Here is a 17,831-nt window from a genome sequence, read left to right on the forward strand (position 1 = left end):
GGGCTTAACCCCTGGTGGGCGCTAGTCCATTTCCGGATGCCTAGACGGGCTAGGCACTAATATCTGGTACCTCATTGGTGCAATTGTAGAAGTGGCGGGAGCTTGGTCCCCACGTGGAGAGCAGATAAACTGGCAAACCTTAGCAACCGCCACTCTATCTCATTACCAAATCGTTTCCACTTTTTTTGGTGGTCACTTTCTGGTTTCTCCATCGTCTGATGGCCACCACAAAACTACGAAACTGGTTGAAATGTTCTTTTTTGCTCCATTCTCGTTGGTCTGTTCCTCTTCGTTTATCAGCTCCTCTGCGGCGGTGCCCGGATTCATCCGACCCTCTCTCTACCTACTCGCGCTCTCATTCTTGGTGCTCAGTCTGGGCGGACGGTTCTGTGCCTGCGGTGAATTTCCGTCCCGCTCCCATTCAAAACCCTCCCTCTTCCCTCTTGTTCCTCTCTCTTCTCCAGACTCACACACACTCTCTCTTCTTCCTCCTCCTCTCCCTCTCCCCGAAACCCTCACCCCAAGGCAATCGGTGTGTGACAGGGCACTGTGTGTTTACTCACTCTACCCTCTTCCACCCAACCGCCACTACCACTAGCTCACCTCTGCCCTCTCACACTACCTTCCACTACACTCTATCTTATACATATATAACAATAACAACGTGATCATCATGGGTTACGGTGACGAGATCTCCGGTACGGACAACAAGTCCCAGAATGTCATGGGGGGTGAGAAGTATGGTGGTGCCGCCCAGTTTGACGGCGACCTGGTGGAGAAGATGAGCGAGGGCGAGCGGAACATCTACGAGGCCGGTATCGAAAAATATAACCGTCTGGGATGGAAGCGCCTGACGGTCGTGCTGATCGTCGAGGCCATTGCGCTGGGAAGTTTGTCCATTCCCGGCAGTTTCGCTACCCTCGGTATGGTGGCCGGTGTCATCTTGACCGTGGGACTGGGTTTTGTCGCCATCTACACCAGTTACGTCGTCGGTCAGGTTAAGCTGAAGTTCCCCGACGTTGCCCACTACCCCGAGGCGGGACGTCTGATGTTCGGCCGGGTGGGTTACGAGATTGTCTACGTGATGCTGGGTCTGCAATTGCTCTTCCTGACGGGCTCGCACTGTCTGACGGGTACCATCGCCTTCATTAACATTACCGAAAGCGGCGTCTGCTCCATCGTGTTCGCTGTTGTCTCCGCCATCATCCTGCTGCTCTTCGCCGTGCCCCCCAGTTTCGCTGAGATGGCCATTCTGGGCTACGTCGACTTTGTCTCCATCATTGCTGCCATCCTGATTACCATGATCGCCACGGGCATCACGGCCTCCGACTCCACGGCTGGTCTTTCCGGGGTCAACTGGTCCGCTTGGCCCAAGGAAGGCATCACCTTCACCGACGCCTTCATTGCCGTTACCAACATCGTCTTTGCCTACAGTTTCGCCATGTGCCAGTTCTCCTTCATGGATGAGATGCACACCCCTAAGGATTACGTCAAGTCCATCTGGGCCCTGGGTCTCATTGAAATTGTTATCTACACGCTGACGGGTGCGCTGATCTACGCCTTTGTTGGTCAGGATGTGCAGAGCCCCGCTCTGTTGTCCGCGGGCAGCATGGTCAAGCGTGTGGCCTTTGGCATTGCGCTGCCTGTTATCTTCATCAGTGGCTCCATCAACACGGTGGTGCTGGGTCGCATGATCCACGGGCGCATCTTCAAGCACTCGACCATCCGCTTCATCAACACCAAGATGGGCTGGATCACCTGGCTGGCGCTGATCACCGTCATCACCTGGGTGGCGTTTGTGATCGCCGAAGTTATTCCCTTCTTCTCGGATCTGCTGTCCATCTCCTCCTCGCTCTTCATTTCGGGCTTCACCTTCTACTTCCCCGCGCTGATGTGGTTCTTGCTGGTGCGCGAGGGCAAGTGGAACACGCCCAAGAACCTGATGCTGGGAGCACTGAACCTGTGCTGTTTGATTATCGGTCTGGTGACGCTGGGGGCTGGTACCTATGCCAGTGTCGACGACATTGTAAGAGCCCTCTTCCTCTCCAATTCTTACATTTGTGTATCTGATGCTAATATTATCTGTGCTTAGATTCTCAACTACCGCAGCGGATCCGTCCGTGGTGTGTTCACCTGCGCCGCTCCGGAGTAAAGCATTTCTTTGTGATTAATTCGATTGGGGGGAGAGGCGACTCCGACCGGGGCCAACCCTCCTCCCATGCAAATACCCTCTCCACTGCATTTGCATTTGATGTACATATGACTCGATGGTTATGATTTTCTGTGTGTGAATACATTTACGAGCGCCCTGTTGATACACGAGCGGGTCTTTTTTCTGTCATCTTTGCTCCTCATCATTTGCCCTGAACACTCTCAATATTCTCTGCACCAGCACTATACCTCCCCATGTTCTTTTTGATCTTATTCAATTTTCTTTCCCAGCGATAGATCAAGACCCTGTTCGCAATAGAGTTCTACATTAACATCATCTTACTTTCTTCTATTTGTATACAGCTTGATTAAGCCTCGTATTAGGGAGATAAGCCTTGTGGTGGCGTTGGATTGCCCACTGGATCGAGTCCAGGTTCAAGGTTTGGGCGAATGTCCGGATGACGCGGGGAGGGCGGAGGTCCATGCCCACCGCAGGCGACATTGCAACGTCACAACCACGATCCCTATCCGGAAGGACCGATCGAACAGAAGTGGAAGCATACTTGTAAGCACGCCATCGGATCATTATTTCCGCTGATGTTGCGATGGGATGGATCCAGTGGGGGTCCCGAGCGGTATGTATCTCCAGTGTCCACTCCAACCTATGTCATGATGTAGTGGATGTGTGATCGCCGCTGAGGTGAGATGGGCTGATACCACCGAGAATACTACTTGCTACTTTACTACTGTGTGATAGATCGACATGATGATGGTGATACTTGCATTTTTACTACTGGATAATGCAGCACTGCTATCTCAGTCTCACTGCATGATGGTCTGGTGGTGTTCGTTGTTCCCCAACCATGATCATCAGTGTGTACCCTAAGTCATCATGGTTTGAATATATATTGGTACTTAAGTGGTAGTAGTTTTCCTGCCAGTGGCAATAATCAGCCACCTTTCTATCCACTCAGTGGATAATGACTCCCCTGCGATATATAACTAAGGCGTCCAGTTAAGCTTCCACTATCCCTATCGTGGATGATGGCTTTTCTCACTAGTTAGATCATACCATCATTCTGATTAATGTTTATCTGCCGACCAGTTGCCGAGAAATCAGTCATCAACATCCATCATGTGACTTGTGCATGCACCACCTGAGTCATTGTACAGTAAGTATTAACTAATTATGCATAATGCATGACTGATTAAATTAATAACAAATAACTAAATGAAGTCTCTCCTGTCCTTTGCTTCTTCTGCCTCTCCTTTTCCTCTCCACCTTCCACAGGCACCAACATATCCCAAGTAGCTACGGGTCTTCGGATCTATTCTTACCACTTCTATACCTACCCTGAGTTATATAGCCCCATAGGGACATCACACCCGTAACTACTCCGGTTGACCCCGGTAATTTTGTTAGTATGGTGGAGAGGCGCAGGGATCTGAATCCTTTGATTTCTGCCGTTCATATGATTATTAATATGATTATTAATACTTTATATAGCCATTCAGCGTTGCTATTCAAGGCTTCACCATAGCGAATTAAGAAGGCGGTGCTGTATGAGAGACTTACCGCTTCAAGGTTTCAAATCCCTGCAACTCTCCACCGTACTAACAAAATCACCGGGGTCAACCGGAGTACAAAGTACCTACACAAACAAGTATGGGTTTCACCTCCCACTATGAGATCCATCAACTTGACATCCGATCGACACTCACTAGCTGAAACCCTGCCAATCACTTCCCCCTCGGCTGCCCCATATCCCCAGCTGGAGCTGCTATTTCTATCATCCGGCCTCCGCATGTCTCACTTCAACACCTCCCATCATCATGCCCTCGCCAGCTTGTAGGTGTCCATATAAACCCCGGGTTACTCCGGGTCGGAGCTGTCCTCTTCATGCTCTTCCCATCATAGCCATTCCAACTTCGTCTCCCGCCTCTCTTTCAATTCCATCGCCATCGCCATCATGAAATTCACTTTCGCCGCCATCACTGCCTTTGCTGCCACCGCACTGGCCCAGAATGTCCAGATTGCCTCTCCCAAGGCTGGCCAGACTGTCCAGGCAGGCCAGCAGGTGACGGTCCAGATTGAGCGTCCGGTAAGTCCTGCGATGCTGTTATTCCCGACCTTGAATGGTGTAAACTGTCTCAGTTAGACTAACCAGATATTCTCCGATAGACTCCCCCCACCAACGTCGAGGAAATGGCCATCGCCATCGGCCTGCAGTCCTGCGCCTCTGCCACCTGCTACCCGGCCTCGGAGGTCTTGGGCCACGTCCTGTACAATGGCGCCTTTGACCCCGAGTACCACGAGTGGTACTTGCCCCAATACCAGAACTTCACCGTCACTATTCCCGAGGGGACTGCTTCGGGTAAGGCGGTGCTGGGTGTTGCTCATGCCTCCCTTATTGGGGTAAGTTGAATGCCATTCCAACTTATGGATCTCTGCTGATTTTATTGTGTTCTAGGCTTCGTTTGAGCCGTACCTCCAGACCCTCAGCCAGAACATCACGATCGCTTAGGTTGGTGGTGTAGATGTACAAAGGGGGGTGGCTTGAGGGAGCTATATCCAAGTGCCTAGGATATATTCTCGCCTAGTTGATAAGTATGTGTACATAGCAATTCATGAATCAAGTCGAGCAACTCTTCATCCCAAGAACAGTACGCGCAATCTACACCCGATGATATAGCTCGTCCCGGATGGTGGTGATTTAGCGCCAATCACGCCATCCCTTGCATTTCGCTTGCACGACAGATCGGCATCGAGCATCAACAGGAATCGCATTGTCCAATGGATGAGTTAAATGATAGTATCTCAAGTGGGGTGGTGGTGTCTTTCAAGGAATACTCAAATAAAGAGCAGACCTTCGCTGTCCCGCTACAATGTAAATAAACCACAATAATACTACAACCATGAAAGGACTCTCACTTCTCGCCTTCGCCGCTCTGGCGCAGGCGACCACCGACTCCTTTGCAGTAATTGGCAAACCAGATAGCCAGAATGTCCTACAGGACCATCATGTAGCTACCCACTCTTCCAGCAGCCGTCCCAACATCGTCTTCATCCTCGTCGATGACCAGGACCTGCAAATGGACTCCCTCCACTATACTCCACGCATCAATCACTACCTCGCTAGCCAGGGCGCCTTCTATCGCAACCACTTCGTCACCACCGCCCTGTGCTGTCCTTCACGAGTAAGTCTCTGGACCGGCAAGCAAGCGCACAACACCAACGTGACCGAAATCTATCCCCCATACGGTACCCCCTAACCCTACCCCAACTACCAGTACCCAAAGCACTAACAGAAAACTACAGGAGGATACCCCAAATTCGTCGTCGAAGGCCACAACGAGAACTGGCTCCCCCTCTGGCTCCAAGCAGCCGGCTACTCCACCTACTACACAGGGAAACTCTTCAACGCCCACACCGTGGACAACTACAACGCCCCTTTCGTGACGGGCTTCAACGCCTCCGACTTCCTCCTCGACCCGTACACATACCAGTACCTTCGTCCTCACTACCAACGGAACCAGGACCCTCCAACTAGCTACGAGGGCCAACATACCGTTGAGGTAATCACTAAAAAGGCCCTCGGGTTCCTCGACGATGCTATCGCCGGCGACGAGCCATTCTTCCTCACCGTCGCCCCAGTGGCGCCGCACTCCAACCTGAACATGACGGACGAGAATGACACCACGACATTCCGCTTCTCTCCTCCTATTCCACTAGAAAAACATAAACATCTGTTTCAGGATGCGAAGATCCCCCGAACCCCCAACTTCAACCCTGACCATCCTAGTGGAGTCAGCTGGGTGCGGTCCCTCCCGCAACAAGATGCTGAGAGCGTTGCCTACAATGATGAGTTCTATCGTGATAGACTCCGTTCGTTGCAGGGTGTGGATGAACTCGTCGAGAAGATAGTCCTTCGATTGGATGATGCGGGTATCCTCGATAATACGTATATTTTCTATACCTCGGATAACGGGTACCACATCGGTCAGCATCGGTTACATCCTGGTAAGGAGTGTGGATTCGATGAGGATATTCGGGTTCCGATGTTTGTTAGAGGACCGGGAGTGCCGAGGGGCGTGGAGGTGAGTGCGGTGACGACGCATATCGATTTGGCGCCGACGATCTTGGATATTGTGGGTGGTGAAGCAGAGGGGGAGCTGGATGGGGTGGCTATTCCGTTGACAACAAAGGAGATTCATGCTGCGGATATGGATGGAGGCAGACATGAACATGTTAATGTCGAGTATTGGGGGTGGGCTGGTTTTGAGGGTGCGTTTGGACGGGATGGTAAGTATTGTCCTGCCTTTTACAGCCTGTGAGGGATATGCTAATGGAGTATGACAGAGAACGGTGGACCTGCTACCTTTATCAATAACACCTACAAGGCTCTGAGACTAATTAGCCCCGACTTTAACCTCTACTATTCTGTCTGGTGTAGTGGCGAGCATGAACTCTACGATTTGACTGTATTTCATCTCTACCATTCCATCATTTCCATGTACTATACTGACACACATGTCCAGACGGACCCCTACCAACTGAAAAACCTCTACCCAAACCTAGCAGCATCCAAAATAGGATCCTACTCCGCCGTCAAAATCTCCACCCGTCTTGACGCCCTCCTTATGGTACTCAAATCGTGCAAAGGAGATACCTGCATCCAGCCGTGGCGGACGCTGCATCCTTACGGCGATGTGCATAGCTTGCTCGATGCGTTGGACGACACGTTCGATGCGTTCTATGTCCGTCAGGTACGGGTGCAGTTTGGCTGGTGCGAGCATGGATATTTGCTCGAGGCCGAAGGGCCGCAAGTACCGCTGGCGTATCGGCATACGAGGTGGAGTGATTGGGTTTGATGCTCTGACTACTCGGATAATCTTAAGAAGCAAAGTCAACGACAACAGCGGGGTCTGGAAAAGTACAAAAGTGAAATAAAGGGCGGTTCGTAGATATCAAATCCCAGATACCTGAGAGTGATATCATAGAAGATCATATTTCGGGCTTCTGAAGCTCATAAGCCTATCTTCAACTTGAACATTGTAAAGCTTCCAGGCTATTACAGCCGACTCCCCTTCCCCGGCTCACTCACCAACTTCACCTTCTGCAACGCATTCCCATCCTTGAACCCTCTCATCAGCTCATTCGACCCCTTCTCCCCAGCTCCCAACTTCCTCCACTTCACCAACTCCAACAATTCCGACTTCACTCCCTCCACACGATCCACTACCAACTGTCCCAACACCGGCAGGAATTTGAACCCATGGCCACTACCACCCGTAGCCACCATCAATCCCTTCTTCCCGGGCACCCGATCAATCACCCAGTGATTATCATATGAATCCGTATACCAGCACAACCGTGTCTGAGAGATCCCTATTGCCGCCTCCTGGAGTTCAGGTATATACCGATCCAGGAAACCTTGAATAACCGAGACGGACTTTTCTGGTAATCCAGAAACAGACGGAGCCGTCCATTTCGTGATCGGGGCGCTGCGCACCTGTCCATCTAACTGAACCTGCGGATGCGTGTATTTCGTCCCGCGATAACCGATCTTCAGCACTCCGCGATCATCCAGTGGGAAGCCATACAGATTGCCGTTTTCGCCGCTGCGCACGTTCCATTGGAAGACGGGAAAGTTAGATGCCGAGAAGCGTTGGCGGAGTGGAGAACCCTCCGGGATTTGGATCATCGCTACAGACCCCGCGGTGGTTTCGCAGAGCCCGTCCATTTCTGGGACGAGGGTCGGTGTCCAGCCCCCGCAGGCAACAATGGTTAAGGCTGCCGTATGATGCTTGCCATCGGCGGTGCGAATTCCGGTTATTTCGCCATTGGATTCGAGGAGATCCTCGAAGCGACCAGCTTGGCGGTCTAAAATGAGCTTGACGCCTAGTTTCTCCGCTAGATGGAGCGCGTAACGACATGCCTTGTCGGCGTAGACGAATCCCCCGATCATATCGAGATATCCGCTTGGTTGTTGTCCGTCGCGCGATAGGTGGAAGGGGTCGACTGCGTAGCCATAGCCGTCTGCTTTGGCTCGGGTAGCTTCTTGCGGATTGGACGCAAACAGGTACTGAGTGTGCCCCAGGCCGGCCTTGGTCAGGTTCTCTACTGAGGCCTTTTCAAAGGGGTTCAGGCCAGCTGCATCGCCGTGGTCACCGAAATGGTAGTTGCCGCAGTTGACATAGATGCGTTCTTTGCGAGTCATTCCAGGGGGCAGAGTTGTCCCTTCGGCGAGGGTGTCGTTCCACGCCTCCCATGCCTTGATTGCTTCCAGGGTGAAGTTCTGGTACCACGTTTCGTGGCCGTAGGCAGCCCGTATGATCTTGTTGCAATCTGATAGTTGCCATTAGCATAAGTATCTACTTGGCTGCGGTGCGCAGTACCTGCAGATGCGGCATCACAGCCACGATCAAAGTCGTAAAGCGTCTCGTGGTAGGGCTGGCGGTCAAAGACGGTGACGTTGTGGTATCCCCTCCGAACCAGATGAATAGCGCTGGAGAGGCCAAACACGCCCGCGCCAACAATGGCGACCGGGGCGGTTTTGTCGACAGGAGCAGACATGATCAATGTACGGTAGATACACAGTAACTGGTGCACGCTTATCAGGGCCGGTGCAATTTATAGTTGTGGATTGGTTCTGACAGAGGCGCTGCCAAGCTACTGATAGGATAAAGTTGGTCGTGCGGAGAAGCTGGACACCCCCACCCTTTAATGCTAGTTCACACTGATAACGCGGGGCTGCTGCAGACACGGGATGGATGGACCTTCCTGGAAGGAATGAGGACGATGGCGATGATGCTACAAGGACGAAGATGATGTGTTCCAGAGAGGGGTTGTCTATCATCTCATCGCTGGCATCGGGCTGGCCCGCCTGGGCTTCCATTTGCGGCAATCCAACCCTGATATGCGTTGGATTTACTCCTCATGGCGGAATGATACGAAGGGGAGCCTGTTTGATTCCATCTTCCATCTTATCTGTTGCTGGCATCAGGATCGATAAGTGACAGAGTCGATATGCCATGTGACTCTTGACTTCGACAGCGAAGATGATAGTGAACTGAAGCATATATCCTCGGGCTGCTCCCGATTGTCCATCGAGCGTCCTTTCTCAAAGACAGAAAACACCTCGTAATTGTCTGAGGCATATATTTGACCACTGTCTCACTGTAACATTCACCAAATCCAGCCATGGACACGCAGAAAGATGACTACAAGTCACACGCTGTCGCAGAAGAAGCAGGTGTCGTAGTAGGAGACTCCATCCCCATCGACGCCGCAGCGGAGCGGTCGGTCGTGCGCAAGCTGGACTTCCGGTACTTCCTCCATCCTCTTGCTTGCTGGAGAAATGCTCATTTGCAGGCTGCTTCCGGTCCTCTCGCTCATGTACTTCTTCAACTCCCTCGACCGCTCCAACCTGGGTAATGCTAAAACAGATGGCCTCGAGAACGACCTCCACCTGGTCGGAAATCAGTATAATGTCATATTGGCGGTCTTCAACGTCACATTTTGCTTGTTTGACCTGCCGTCCAACTTGATGTTGAAAAAATTTAGCGGAAAGGTGATGCTACCGACAATGATGATAGGATGGTGGGTTACCTTTCTGGTATATCTGATCCCGCTAACCATAGCCCCAGGGGTTCCATCACACTGCTGCAATGCGCCGTGTTCAACTTTGCAGGCCTGTTAGTCTGCCGTTTGATCATGGGGATCTTCGAAGCAGGGTTCTTTGGTAGGTGAAAGCTTCCGCTGCTGACCTGCTTGCTGACCGCACCAGCTGGAGTGATCTTCTACCTCACGCAGTTCTACAAACGCAACGAGATCGCCTTTCGACTGAGTATCTTCTACGGCATGGTCACGATCGCTGGTGAGTATCCCTTCTCTGATACCTGATCCTTCTGACGTCTCTAGGTGCCTTCTCCGGCCTCATCTCCTTTGGCGTCTTTCAAATCAAGCACCACCTCCCAGGCTGGAAGTACCTTTTCCTCATCGAAGGCGGCGCCACCCTAATCATCGCATCCTTCTCGCTTTGGTGGCTCCCCGCCAGCGGCGCCCAATGCCACTGGTTCAACGAAGCTGAAGCTCGCGCGGCCCAAATGCGCCTGCTGCAGGACGGGTCGGTGCGAACGGGCGAGAAGCTCTCGATCACCGAAGCCTTGGCGGCGCTGAGTGACTGGCGTGTGCTAGCATGGGCTGTCAGCTGCTTCTGCTACGGCGTCGCCCAGACCTCCGTTAGCAATTTCCTACCGCAGATGGTGGCTCTCCTGGGGTATTCCACCATCAAGACGAACCTCTACACGGTGGCGCCGTACTGTGTCGGCACGCTCGTGCTATGGATTATCTGCAAATCATCTGATCACTTCCGGGAACGTTCCATACATTTGGCAGGCTCGCTGATGATCACGTTTGTCGGGTACATCATCTTGATCGCGGTGGACGCGTCAGAGCACCAGGGTGTTGCCTACTTTGCGTGCTTTCTTTTGGCAGCCGGGGCTTTCGTGCCCAGCTCTGTCTTCCATAGTTGGCACACGAACAATGTCACCGACGAATCGCAGCGTGCCGCGACGGTAGGATTCCTGGTGGGCGCGGCCAACTGTGCTGGCATCCCGTCCAGTCTGGCATTCAAGGCAGATACAGCCCCGCGATATAAGCCGGCGCTAATCGTCAACTGCGCATTCCTCCTTTTCGGAGTGCTGGTAATCCTGGGGATGGGAACGTATTTCCGCTACGATAACCGGCGTCGCGATCGCGAGCAAGGAGCGAGACTCACCGCGGCGGACGTGTCGACCAAGTCGCTGGTGGGCGGATGGAAGGATCCAAATTGGCGATGGACCGCATGAGGTCAGATATTGCAGACTATCCTGTTGTTTTGGCCTTGTCATACGGCGATATGTAACCATGGGTGTGCCCTTAATGGCAGAACAAGGATTGTTGACGTCGGCGTAGTAAGGACCAATAAATTGGCTGAGACAAAGTCATTCAGTGGTCCACTGTTTCAAGCTAATTCCTTGACCGCGATAAACTCTGATAAGGATATATATTATTCAATCGGACAAAGAATGATGCTTCCATTGTTACTGGCTGCAATAAGCCTCAGCCACCTCGCGGAGGGATCACCCGGACGTCCGAGCTGACTGGGGTGTACGACCCCAAAACCGGACAGCTTGACTACGGCGACAGGGGTTGAGCCAATCTATACGTACAGCGTGTTTCCCAACGGACGACCGTTAGGGCGGCTGATGCGCCCCATGATTCGCCGGGGATGACCTTATCGGGGCCTATCCTGAGCTGGTCGAAAGGCTGACAGGCACCAGGGATATGCAAGCCATAGCAACCCCAAAAGTGATATCCATGCTTCCCCCCTTCTCCCTTTTCTTCCCCTCTATGGTCCATTTTGGTTCCAGGCGCAATCATAATTTCCTTCCCTTATGGCTGCCAGCGAATACACGCCTCTACTCGAACCCTCCAAACAGCCGAAAGAGCGGTCATCGCGATGGCGGGTACTGGCTTTGATCTGTTTCATTATCCTCGTTCAAGACTTTGCCGAGTATCTCTCTTAGGCGCCCCAGACTGAAGTCTGGCTCGAGATCGTCACTCGCAAGTTCTGTCCCGTAGGGCAGGATGGGCCGGAATGCCAAATGGACCGCGTGCAGAGGGAGGTGGCTCTCCTACAGGACTGGAAGGATACGCTGGAGCAGGTGCCGGGTAGGGATCACTTTCTTCATTTATCAGAGCTCGACTGACATATTCTAGGTATATTGTTCGCGGTGCCATACGGCGTGCTGGCCGACCGGATCGGACGTCGGCCGGTGTTGCTTCTATGCGCGGTGGGATTCACGCTGAGCGATGCGTGGACCAAGGCTGTCGGTGAGCGCGAATCCTATAGATGAGGTACTCCTAGGTCTCAATAACTGATGCGGTTGATTACCGTCCAGGTTGGTTCTCCGATCAACTCCCGCTGCGACTGATCTGGCTTGGTCCAATAGCTCAAGTGTTGGGTGGTGGCACCCAAGTAGCCACTTCCATGATGTATGTCATACTCGCTGATCTTTTCAGCGACGAAGAGCAGTAAGAGACTTCCATGCCTCTAGTGGAGGATTACCTAGCTCACAAAGTCTAGAACCACGGCATTCCTCTACGTAGCGGCCACGGTGCTCGTCAGCGAGATTCTGGCCACTCCGCTTAGTGCCCTGCTCATGACGAAGAATATATGGCTACCGTATCTACTATCGCCTGTTTTCAATGCTGCTGGTGGCCTCCTCCTGTTTCTCTTACCGGAGACATTACCACAGACACCACCCGGCCAATCGTCTTCATCGGAGCAAGTATCACAACGACAGAATATCCGGGGGCGCATCAGAGCTGCAGTTGATGAGCTGGGCCAGTCAATCGCTGTGATCTGGCGACATCGCCGGGTGCAACTGTTCTTGGCGGTGTTCTTATTGCGTATTTAGGAATGCAGGTAATGAAACTGCTTCTGCTCTTCGCTGTCGACCGGTTTCATTGGACGATTGCGCAGGTGAGTGGAACCGGGAAAAACCACGATATGGCCAGACCTAACATTTTTCCTTTCTAGGCCAGCTTCCTCATACCCGTGCGAGGATTTACTAGACTACTGCTGCTTCTGGTAATCCTGCCAGGCATATCGCACTGGCTCATAGAGCGACGGCGCATGTCCCCATTCACCAAAAACACTAGACTGGCTCTGACGAGTAGCGCTTGCATGGGCGTGGGATGTCTGCTAATTGCGCTGTCCAGCCATCCAGCGGGCACAGTATTGGGGCTGGTAGTGTATGCGCTTGGGTCAGCGATGCATCTATTTGCTCGGCGCATTATCACGTCGCTCGTTGACGCACATCACATGGGTACGCTGTATACGGCGATTGCGGTGATGCAGGGAATCGGAGTATTGGTGGCCGGGCCGATGATGGCGACGGCGTATGGCTGGGGACTGGCAAGGGGTGGAGTATGGACGGGGGCGCCGTTTTTGCTGGTGAGTGGACTTTATGGGGCGGCTGGGTTGGCAATCCTCCTGGGAAATTGGGAGGGCCGCCAGGACGATCTGGAGGATGGTCAGTGAGGAAGCTATGAAAAACCGCGAGACTATTGGCTAGCAACATACACATCATACCTATTTTCCACAACACTTATAGTCTAGCACAAGATAAGCAATTGTGGTACCTGGTTTGACTGAAGCTTGACACATTTTAGTTCATTGTTGAAGCGGTGGACCGACCACTAGAGAGGGATAAAAATAGATCCCCTATAAGCAGTACGGAGTACATAGTAAATACGCTTCGAGGATCGTCGATAGTTACCGATCCCCTGCTGTTTGAGGTTGTGCAAATGAAAATCAATTCCAGGTGGCTTGATGTAGACTAATATCCCATGAAATGAGGCTTAGTCCAGAGGGAAAGTGCAATATCCCGTCGTTTTGAATATCTCTGATGGATGTTGCGATGAAGAAGAAAACCAAAAGATTGAGGGAGATTGTGGGTGCCTGGCCACTAGGCCTGTTCGGGTGGACTTGCTGCCTTGTTGGCCTCACCCGCTCACCTGATCGCTAACCTGATCCAAAATTCCCACTCTGAATAACTTCATGACGAACTCTTCCCTCTTCCTTCATCTCAATCAAATCAAACATCAGAAAGAACAATCCCCGTTCGGCTTATTTTGCATATTCTTCACGCACCAACTCGGCATCTATATACATGTTCTGCTTGTCAGGATGATCATCCAGATCATGAAACCCACCGCCAATCACTGCCACTTGCACTGTGTCCGATCCTTGGAAATCGCCGTCGGAGCCTGATGGGCTTCATTCGCCAATGACGCGTCTTACTCCCCGGGCTAGCGGCCACTAGCCCATCCATCGGACTCCATCCATGGCTTCCCTCCGCGAATCCAGCCGCCATTTTGCCCAGCCCGGCCCCCACTGGTCCTCGGTCGGTTCCTGTTTCATGGCTATTTTTTGCTCCTGGCCTTTTTCTCTCCCTCTCTCCTGACCCACCACACGTCCAGTCCAGGCTGATTTGATTGCCGACGCCGCCGCCGCCGCCGCCCCCTCGCCCATCGCTCTTTCTCCTGACCGTTGCTTATCCTTCCACTGGACCAGTCCATCTTTCTCCTTGCCCGTCCTTACTACCTCCACCAACATACACTCGTTCCAACGCTTTGTCTCACCTTGCTTTCTTTTGATCTCAGTCGCCCATCATGCAGTTGAAGTCCATCCTTCTCGCTTTGGCTTTCAGTGCCTTCGCCCAGGCCGCTACTATTCATGGCTACTCCCAAAAGGATTGCAAGGGGGACAACCCAACGGATTCGAGTAGCTCAAAAACGGATACGTGTCTGACCTTGGATTCGAGCAGTTCCAAGTCTCTTAAGGGTTCACCTGGCGACTATGTTCTCACGGCGTTTGCTGAATCGGATTGCGATGGCAACGGCTTTGCCCTGCCGCCCGGCAAGTGCATCAACGGCGACAAGTTCACTACCTACGAGGTATATGCCCCGAAATGGATCTATTACGGGTTTCCCTGGGTTTGCTAACAGAACCGAACCCTTTAGGTCCAATTTATTCCCATCGCCAAGCGAAGCAACGCAACGGCCCTGCTGGAGTTGTACGCCGACTACTACGCTGAATTTCCCGAGGAGGCCGAGGAGCTTAAACGCCAGCTGAACGAAGCGTAGGGGCAGCAGATGGACGCCACTGTACAATGACCTTTTTGAGTTTTGCATAGTTGAATGACTCGATTATTCTTTTTGAAGTCTTTGGAGTTTGGGATACCATATCTGCGAAATTATTACTAGCACCATGGCACGGATGACAATACAAGCTATTCTCGTTTCCACTGGAGTCACATGGGAGGAACATCTGAGTTGGAAGCTGATCGGTTGGGTTGAAAACCTGGATTACCATGTTGCAGGTCGCATGGAGGCCGCTGCGATGGAACTGATCTGAGCGGACATCAGATGACTTGCTCATTTCTGGACTTCGTGCTTTTAGCACGTCATTTATCGTAGCTCAATTACATGAAATGGCCTGGAAAAGGGATTCGATAAAACTTGATGAGCCGGCCAGGAACGGCACCCTCCAGCGCTACTCCAGTCACTGCATGTCTTAAGAAGTGAAGAATAATCGTGTCCCATGGATGCTAAGCTTGGAATATGTAGGAGCGACTGATGGCTTTTGTGAACCGTCGAGAAGACATTCAGAATCCTATCACTATTGTCACTGTGGACAAGATGGTGCAGACAGCAGAATAGTTGTAATTGGACTTTACTACTATTCCAACCACCGACGGGGCTACAATCAAGATCACAACATCATCGCATAAGCGGATTGATTTCAAATTCAACTACTGAGAACTCATTACTTCCATTCTGGATCAGTTCAGACAAAGAAGCTAGCAAAAAAAAAACACGATCACAAGGCATTCTTGCGTGAATAGGCTTGTCTCGGCTGACAATTGCTACAGCCTAATCAGACGTCTAGCACAGCAGCGCCGACCATTTCTCCTGAGGTCCAGTATACTCAGCAGTTGGATCCGCCAACCACCACAGCCGATCGGGCGAGGTGAGAATCATATACGCACTGATGATGTTCATGCAGCTGCAGTCCGTATACTTCTTCTCATAGGCCTTTCCGATGGCCGGCACCCGCTCCTGCCAGGTCATCGCATCGTAGCCCCAGCATCTCGGACACTCCTTGAAATGTCGGACACAGTGCTGGAGCAGCTCATCGTAGCGTTGCGGGTTCTGGCACCGGTCTCGCAACGAATAGCTCCCTGGCTGGTCGCTGCGTCCCACTGCCTTCAGCATCGGGTTCATGGCATTGAGCACCGCATCGCCGTACGGGTCCACATCAGACCCGGGACTATTCTTGCGCGGAGGCATCAGCTTGTCCAGCAACAACCCGTTCTGATACCGCGCCATGTAAATCTGCCAGGCCAAGTCGCGGCCTGCCAGATGAATGGCCCACAGGGCGCCGTTGTCCAGCGCCCACGCCCACACATCAATGCAAAACCGTCGCACCATGGCTGTGCTCGGCACTCCTTGGTGCACGCTGACAATCGTCAACAGATTGTAATACTCTTTAGCAGTATTATCATGTCGATAGTCGCAGACATCATGCATCACAGTGGATGCAAACGAAATGGCATCCACTTCCTCGTCCGTGCCGATCAGCGGCTGTTCCAGCTGCGCATGCAGGGCTAATGCACGGCCCGCCGAGTTGATCAGCCGGTAGCTGATGCTGCGCCGCTCATCGTCGGGGAACTTCAACTGTGTCGCTTTGGGGTGCAGCACGTCTAGATACACGGATTGGTTGCACATCAGCCAGGCGTCCATGATCTTGCGATGTGGCCCGGGCCCGTAGTCTCGGTGGACGTGCTCAATGTACTCGCTGACGCGCTGCGTGCAGATGTCCAGCACCACGGGTAAGTCGCCCAGGAAGTGAAGGTAGTCTGGGAAACAGGCCAGTACGCCGGCGGTGGAGCTCCTGCATACGCACTGGTGGCAGAGCTTGGTGTTGTCTACCAGACACCAGGCGAAGCCGTAGACTTGCTCTGCCACGGCGTGCCAGAAGGGGATGTCTGGGACATCGGGGAACGATTCTCGGAAGCAACGAAGGAGGTATTCACCACGAGGCAGAAAGGCCAGACGGCTGGGAGCTGCCGTAGCGAGGAGCTCGGGATCAGGAAGGTCCTTCAACGGGTCCAGGCCAGACATTCCTGGAAGATGGCCGCCCGCATGTGTGCGTCGTAGATGCCCACGGGATTGCGAGCATCGAACAATTGCAAGCCAATGGTGGGATTCCAGCTCTTACGGAGCTCAGTCACGATCTTCATGTCTTCAGAGAGCTGACCGGATACCTTCTCAATGGGAGGGTAGAGGTCAGGTCCGAAGAGAGCAGTTTGAGTGGCAGTGGCCATTGTGAGTGCAGGGAAAGGAAAGAGGTAGAGTATTCGATGGATAGAACAACTATATTGATTTCTGGTGCTTGGGTACTTGTGAGAGTTCAATCTTGATGCTTGGATCGTAAAGGACAGTCAATGGGCGTCCTTATATACCTTTTCCTCGAGCTCCCCGGAGGCCAACCAATGCCAATGACGTCTCAATGGCGAAAAGCGCTTTGACAATGAATCGATACTTGCTTGCTGTACCGTGATTGAATAGCTATACACCATCGGCTAGAATACTTTGCAGATAGAATCAAGTTGGCTTGGACGGGTGGTTGTCGCACGGCCCTGAGGGGAACCTACAGTATCCCGTTGTGGCAACTCGTGTGAGTGTGGACTCCACCAGGGCATTCGGTACTAGTACGAGGTTAGTGTAGAATCGCAACCAAAGTCTACGGGTGGAGGACAAAGCTGGCTGAGGAATTACGCCTTCATCTCTAGGTAGGTCCGAGAGTTGCAATGTTGATTGCTACTATATCCAGTATTGTCTGAAAATCCCACGAGTCTCATGATAATGTGCTTCAGTGTAGTCCTGTCCAGGAATGCTACTGTCTTTGTTGTTGCCTCGCGCAGAGCTATCTACCTTTGGTGTAGTGGCTGCTAAAGCTATCGGAGAAATACGCTGCTTGGTGGTGGATGAGGTCCATAATGTGCTCAGTGATAGGCATACAGAAGCTGCATGGCCATGTGCACAACATGGGAAATTTGAT

General features: G+C 52.4%; 9 protein-coding genes across 9 annotated transcripts; 6 read left to right on the forward strand and 3 right to left on the reverse strand.

Annotated features, from left to right (window-relative positions):
• The first annotated feature begins 234 nt into the window (after positions 1–234).
• BO87DRAFT_461516 (putative amino acid transporter) lies at positions 235–2,478 on the forward strand. The gene is made up of 2 exons (XM_025629093.1): positions 235–2,026; positions 2,093–2,478. Exons 1-2 carry the CDS (start codon positions 674–676, stop codon positions 2,150–2,152), a joined length of 1,413 nt encoding a protein of 470 aa, XP_025476935.1. The 5' UTR covers positions 235–673; the 3' UTR covers positions 2,153–2,478.
• A 1,314-nt stretch (positions 2,479–3,792) lies between these two features.
• BO87DRAFT_418231 (uncharacterized protein) lies at positions 3,793–5,074 on the forward strand. The gene is made up of 3 exons (XM_025626872.1): positions 3,793–4,253; positions 4,334–4,567; positions 4,623–5,074. Exons 1-3 carry the CDS (start codon positions 4,122–4,124, stop codon positions 4,674–4,676), a joined length of 420 nt encoding a protein of 139 aa, XP_025476936.1. The 5' UTR covers positions 3,793–4,121; the 3' UTR covers positions 4,677–5,074.
• BO87DRAFT_442630 (sulfatase family protein) lies at positions 4,613–7,162 on the forward strand. The gene is made up of 4 exons (XM_025628060.1): positions 4,613–5,413; positions 5,471–6,454; positions 6,512–6,633; positions 6,691–7,162. Exons 1-4 carry the CDS (start codon positions 5,068–5,070, stop codon positions 7,021–7,023), a joined length of 1,785 nt encoding a protein of 594 aa, XP_025476937.1. The 5' UTR covers positions 4,613–5,067; the 3' UTR covers positions 7,024–7,162.
• Positions 7,148–8,949, reverse strand: BO87DRAFT_379060 (NAD(P)/FAD-dependent oxidoreductase). The gene is made up of 2 exons (XM_025623940.1): positions 8,551–8,949; positions 7,148–8,500 (listed from the first exon to the last, which is right to left on the reverse strand). The coding sequence occupies exons 1-2, from the start codon at positions 8,726–8,728 to the stop codon at positions 7,224–7,226; spliced, it is 1,455 nt and encodes a 484-aa protein (XP_025476938.1). The 5' UTR covers positions 8,729–8,949; the 3' UTR covers positions 7,148–7,223.
• A 406-nt stretch (positions 8,950–9,355) lies between these two features.
• BO87DRAFT_442632 (allantoate permease) lies at positions 9,356–11,168 on the forward strand (the record flags this gene model as incomplete). Its single annotated transcript, XM_025628061.1, has 5 exons — positions 9,356–9,480; positions 9,527–9,754; positions 9,802–9,896; positions 9,942–10,031; positions 10,076–11,168. The coding sequence occupies 5 exons, from the start codon at positions 9,356–9,358 to the stop codon at positions 11,002–11,004; spliced, it is 1,467 nt and encodes a 488-aa protein (XP_025476939.1). The 3' UTR covers positions 11,005–11,168.
• A 424-nt stretch (positions 11,169–11,592) lies between these two features.
• Positions 11,593–13,294, forward strand: BO87DRAFT_461519 (MFS transporter; the record flags this gene model as incomplete). The annotated part of the gene is made up of 7 exons (XM_025629094.1): positions 11,593–11,664; positions 11,725–11,869; positions 11,918–12,031; positions 12,100–12,232; positions 12,285–12,579; positions 12,627–12,683; positions 12,741–13,294. The coding sequence occupies 7 exons, from the start codon at positions 11,593–11,595 to the stop codon at positions 13,242–13,244; spliced, it is 1,320 nt and encodes a 439-aa protein (XP_025476940.1). The 3' UTR covers positions 13,245–13,294.
• A 270-nt stretch (positions 13,295–13,564) lies between these two features.
• On the reverse strand, positions 13,565–14,237 carry BO87DRAFT_399589 (uncharacterized protein; the record flags this gene model as incomplete). The annotated part of the gene is made up of 5 exons (XM_025625449.1): positions 13,565–13,606; positions 13,638–13,727; positions 13,857–13,951; positions 14,043–14,099; positions 14,171–14,237. 5 exons carry the CDS (start codon positions 14,235–14,237, stop codon positions 13,565–13,567), a joined length of 351 nt encoding a protein of 116 aa, XP_025476941.1.
• Positions 14,238–14,377: 140 nt separating this feature from the next.
• BO87DRAFT_315166 (uncharacterized protein) lies at positions 14,378–14,851 on the forward strand (the record flags this gene model as incomplete). The annotated part of the gene is made up of 2 exons (XM_025619684.1): positions 14,378–14,662; positions 14,729–14,851. The coding sequence occupies 2 exons, from the start codon at positions 14,378–14,380 to the stop codon at positions 14,849–14,851; spliced, it is 408 nt and encodes a 135-aa protein (XP_025476942.1).
• Positions 14,852–15,638: 787 nt separating this feature from the next.
• On the reverse strand, positions 15,639–17,158 carry BO87DRAFT_379064 (uncharacterized protein). Its single transcript, XM_025623941.1, has one exon. It carries the CDS (start codon positions 16,889–16,891, stop codon positions 15,653–15,655), a length of 1,239 nt encoding a protein of 412 aa, XP_025476943.1. The 5' UTR covers positions 16,892–17,158; the 3' UTR covers positions 15,639–15,652.
• Between the last annotated feature and the right edge of the window lie 673 nt (positions 17,159–17,831).

The sequence above is a fragment of the Aspergillus neoniger genome, assembly GCF_003184625.1.
Source record: "Aspergillus neoniger CBS 115656 unplaced genomic scaffold BO87scaffold_29, whole genome shotgun sequence".
Lineage (NCBI taxonomy): Eukaryota > Fungi > Ascomycota > Eurotiomycetes > Eurotiales > Aspergillaceae > Aspergillus > Aspergillus neoniger.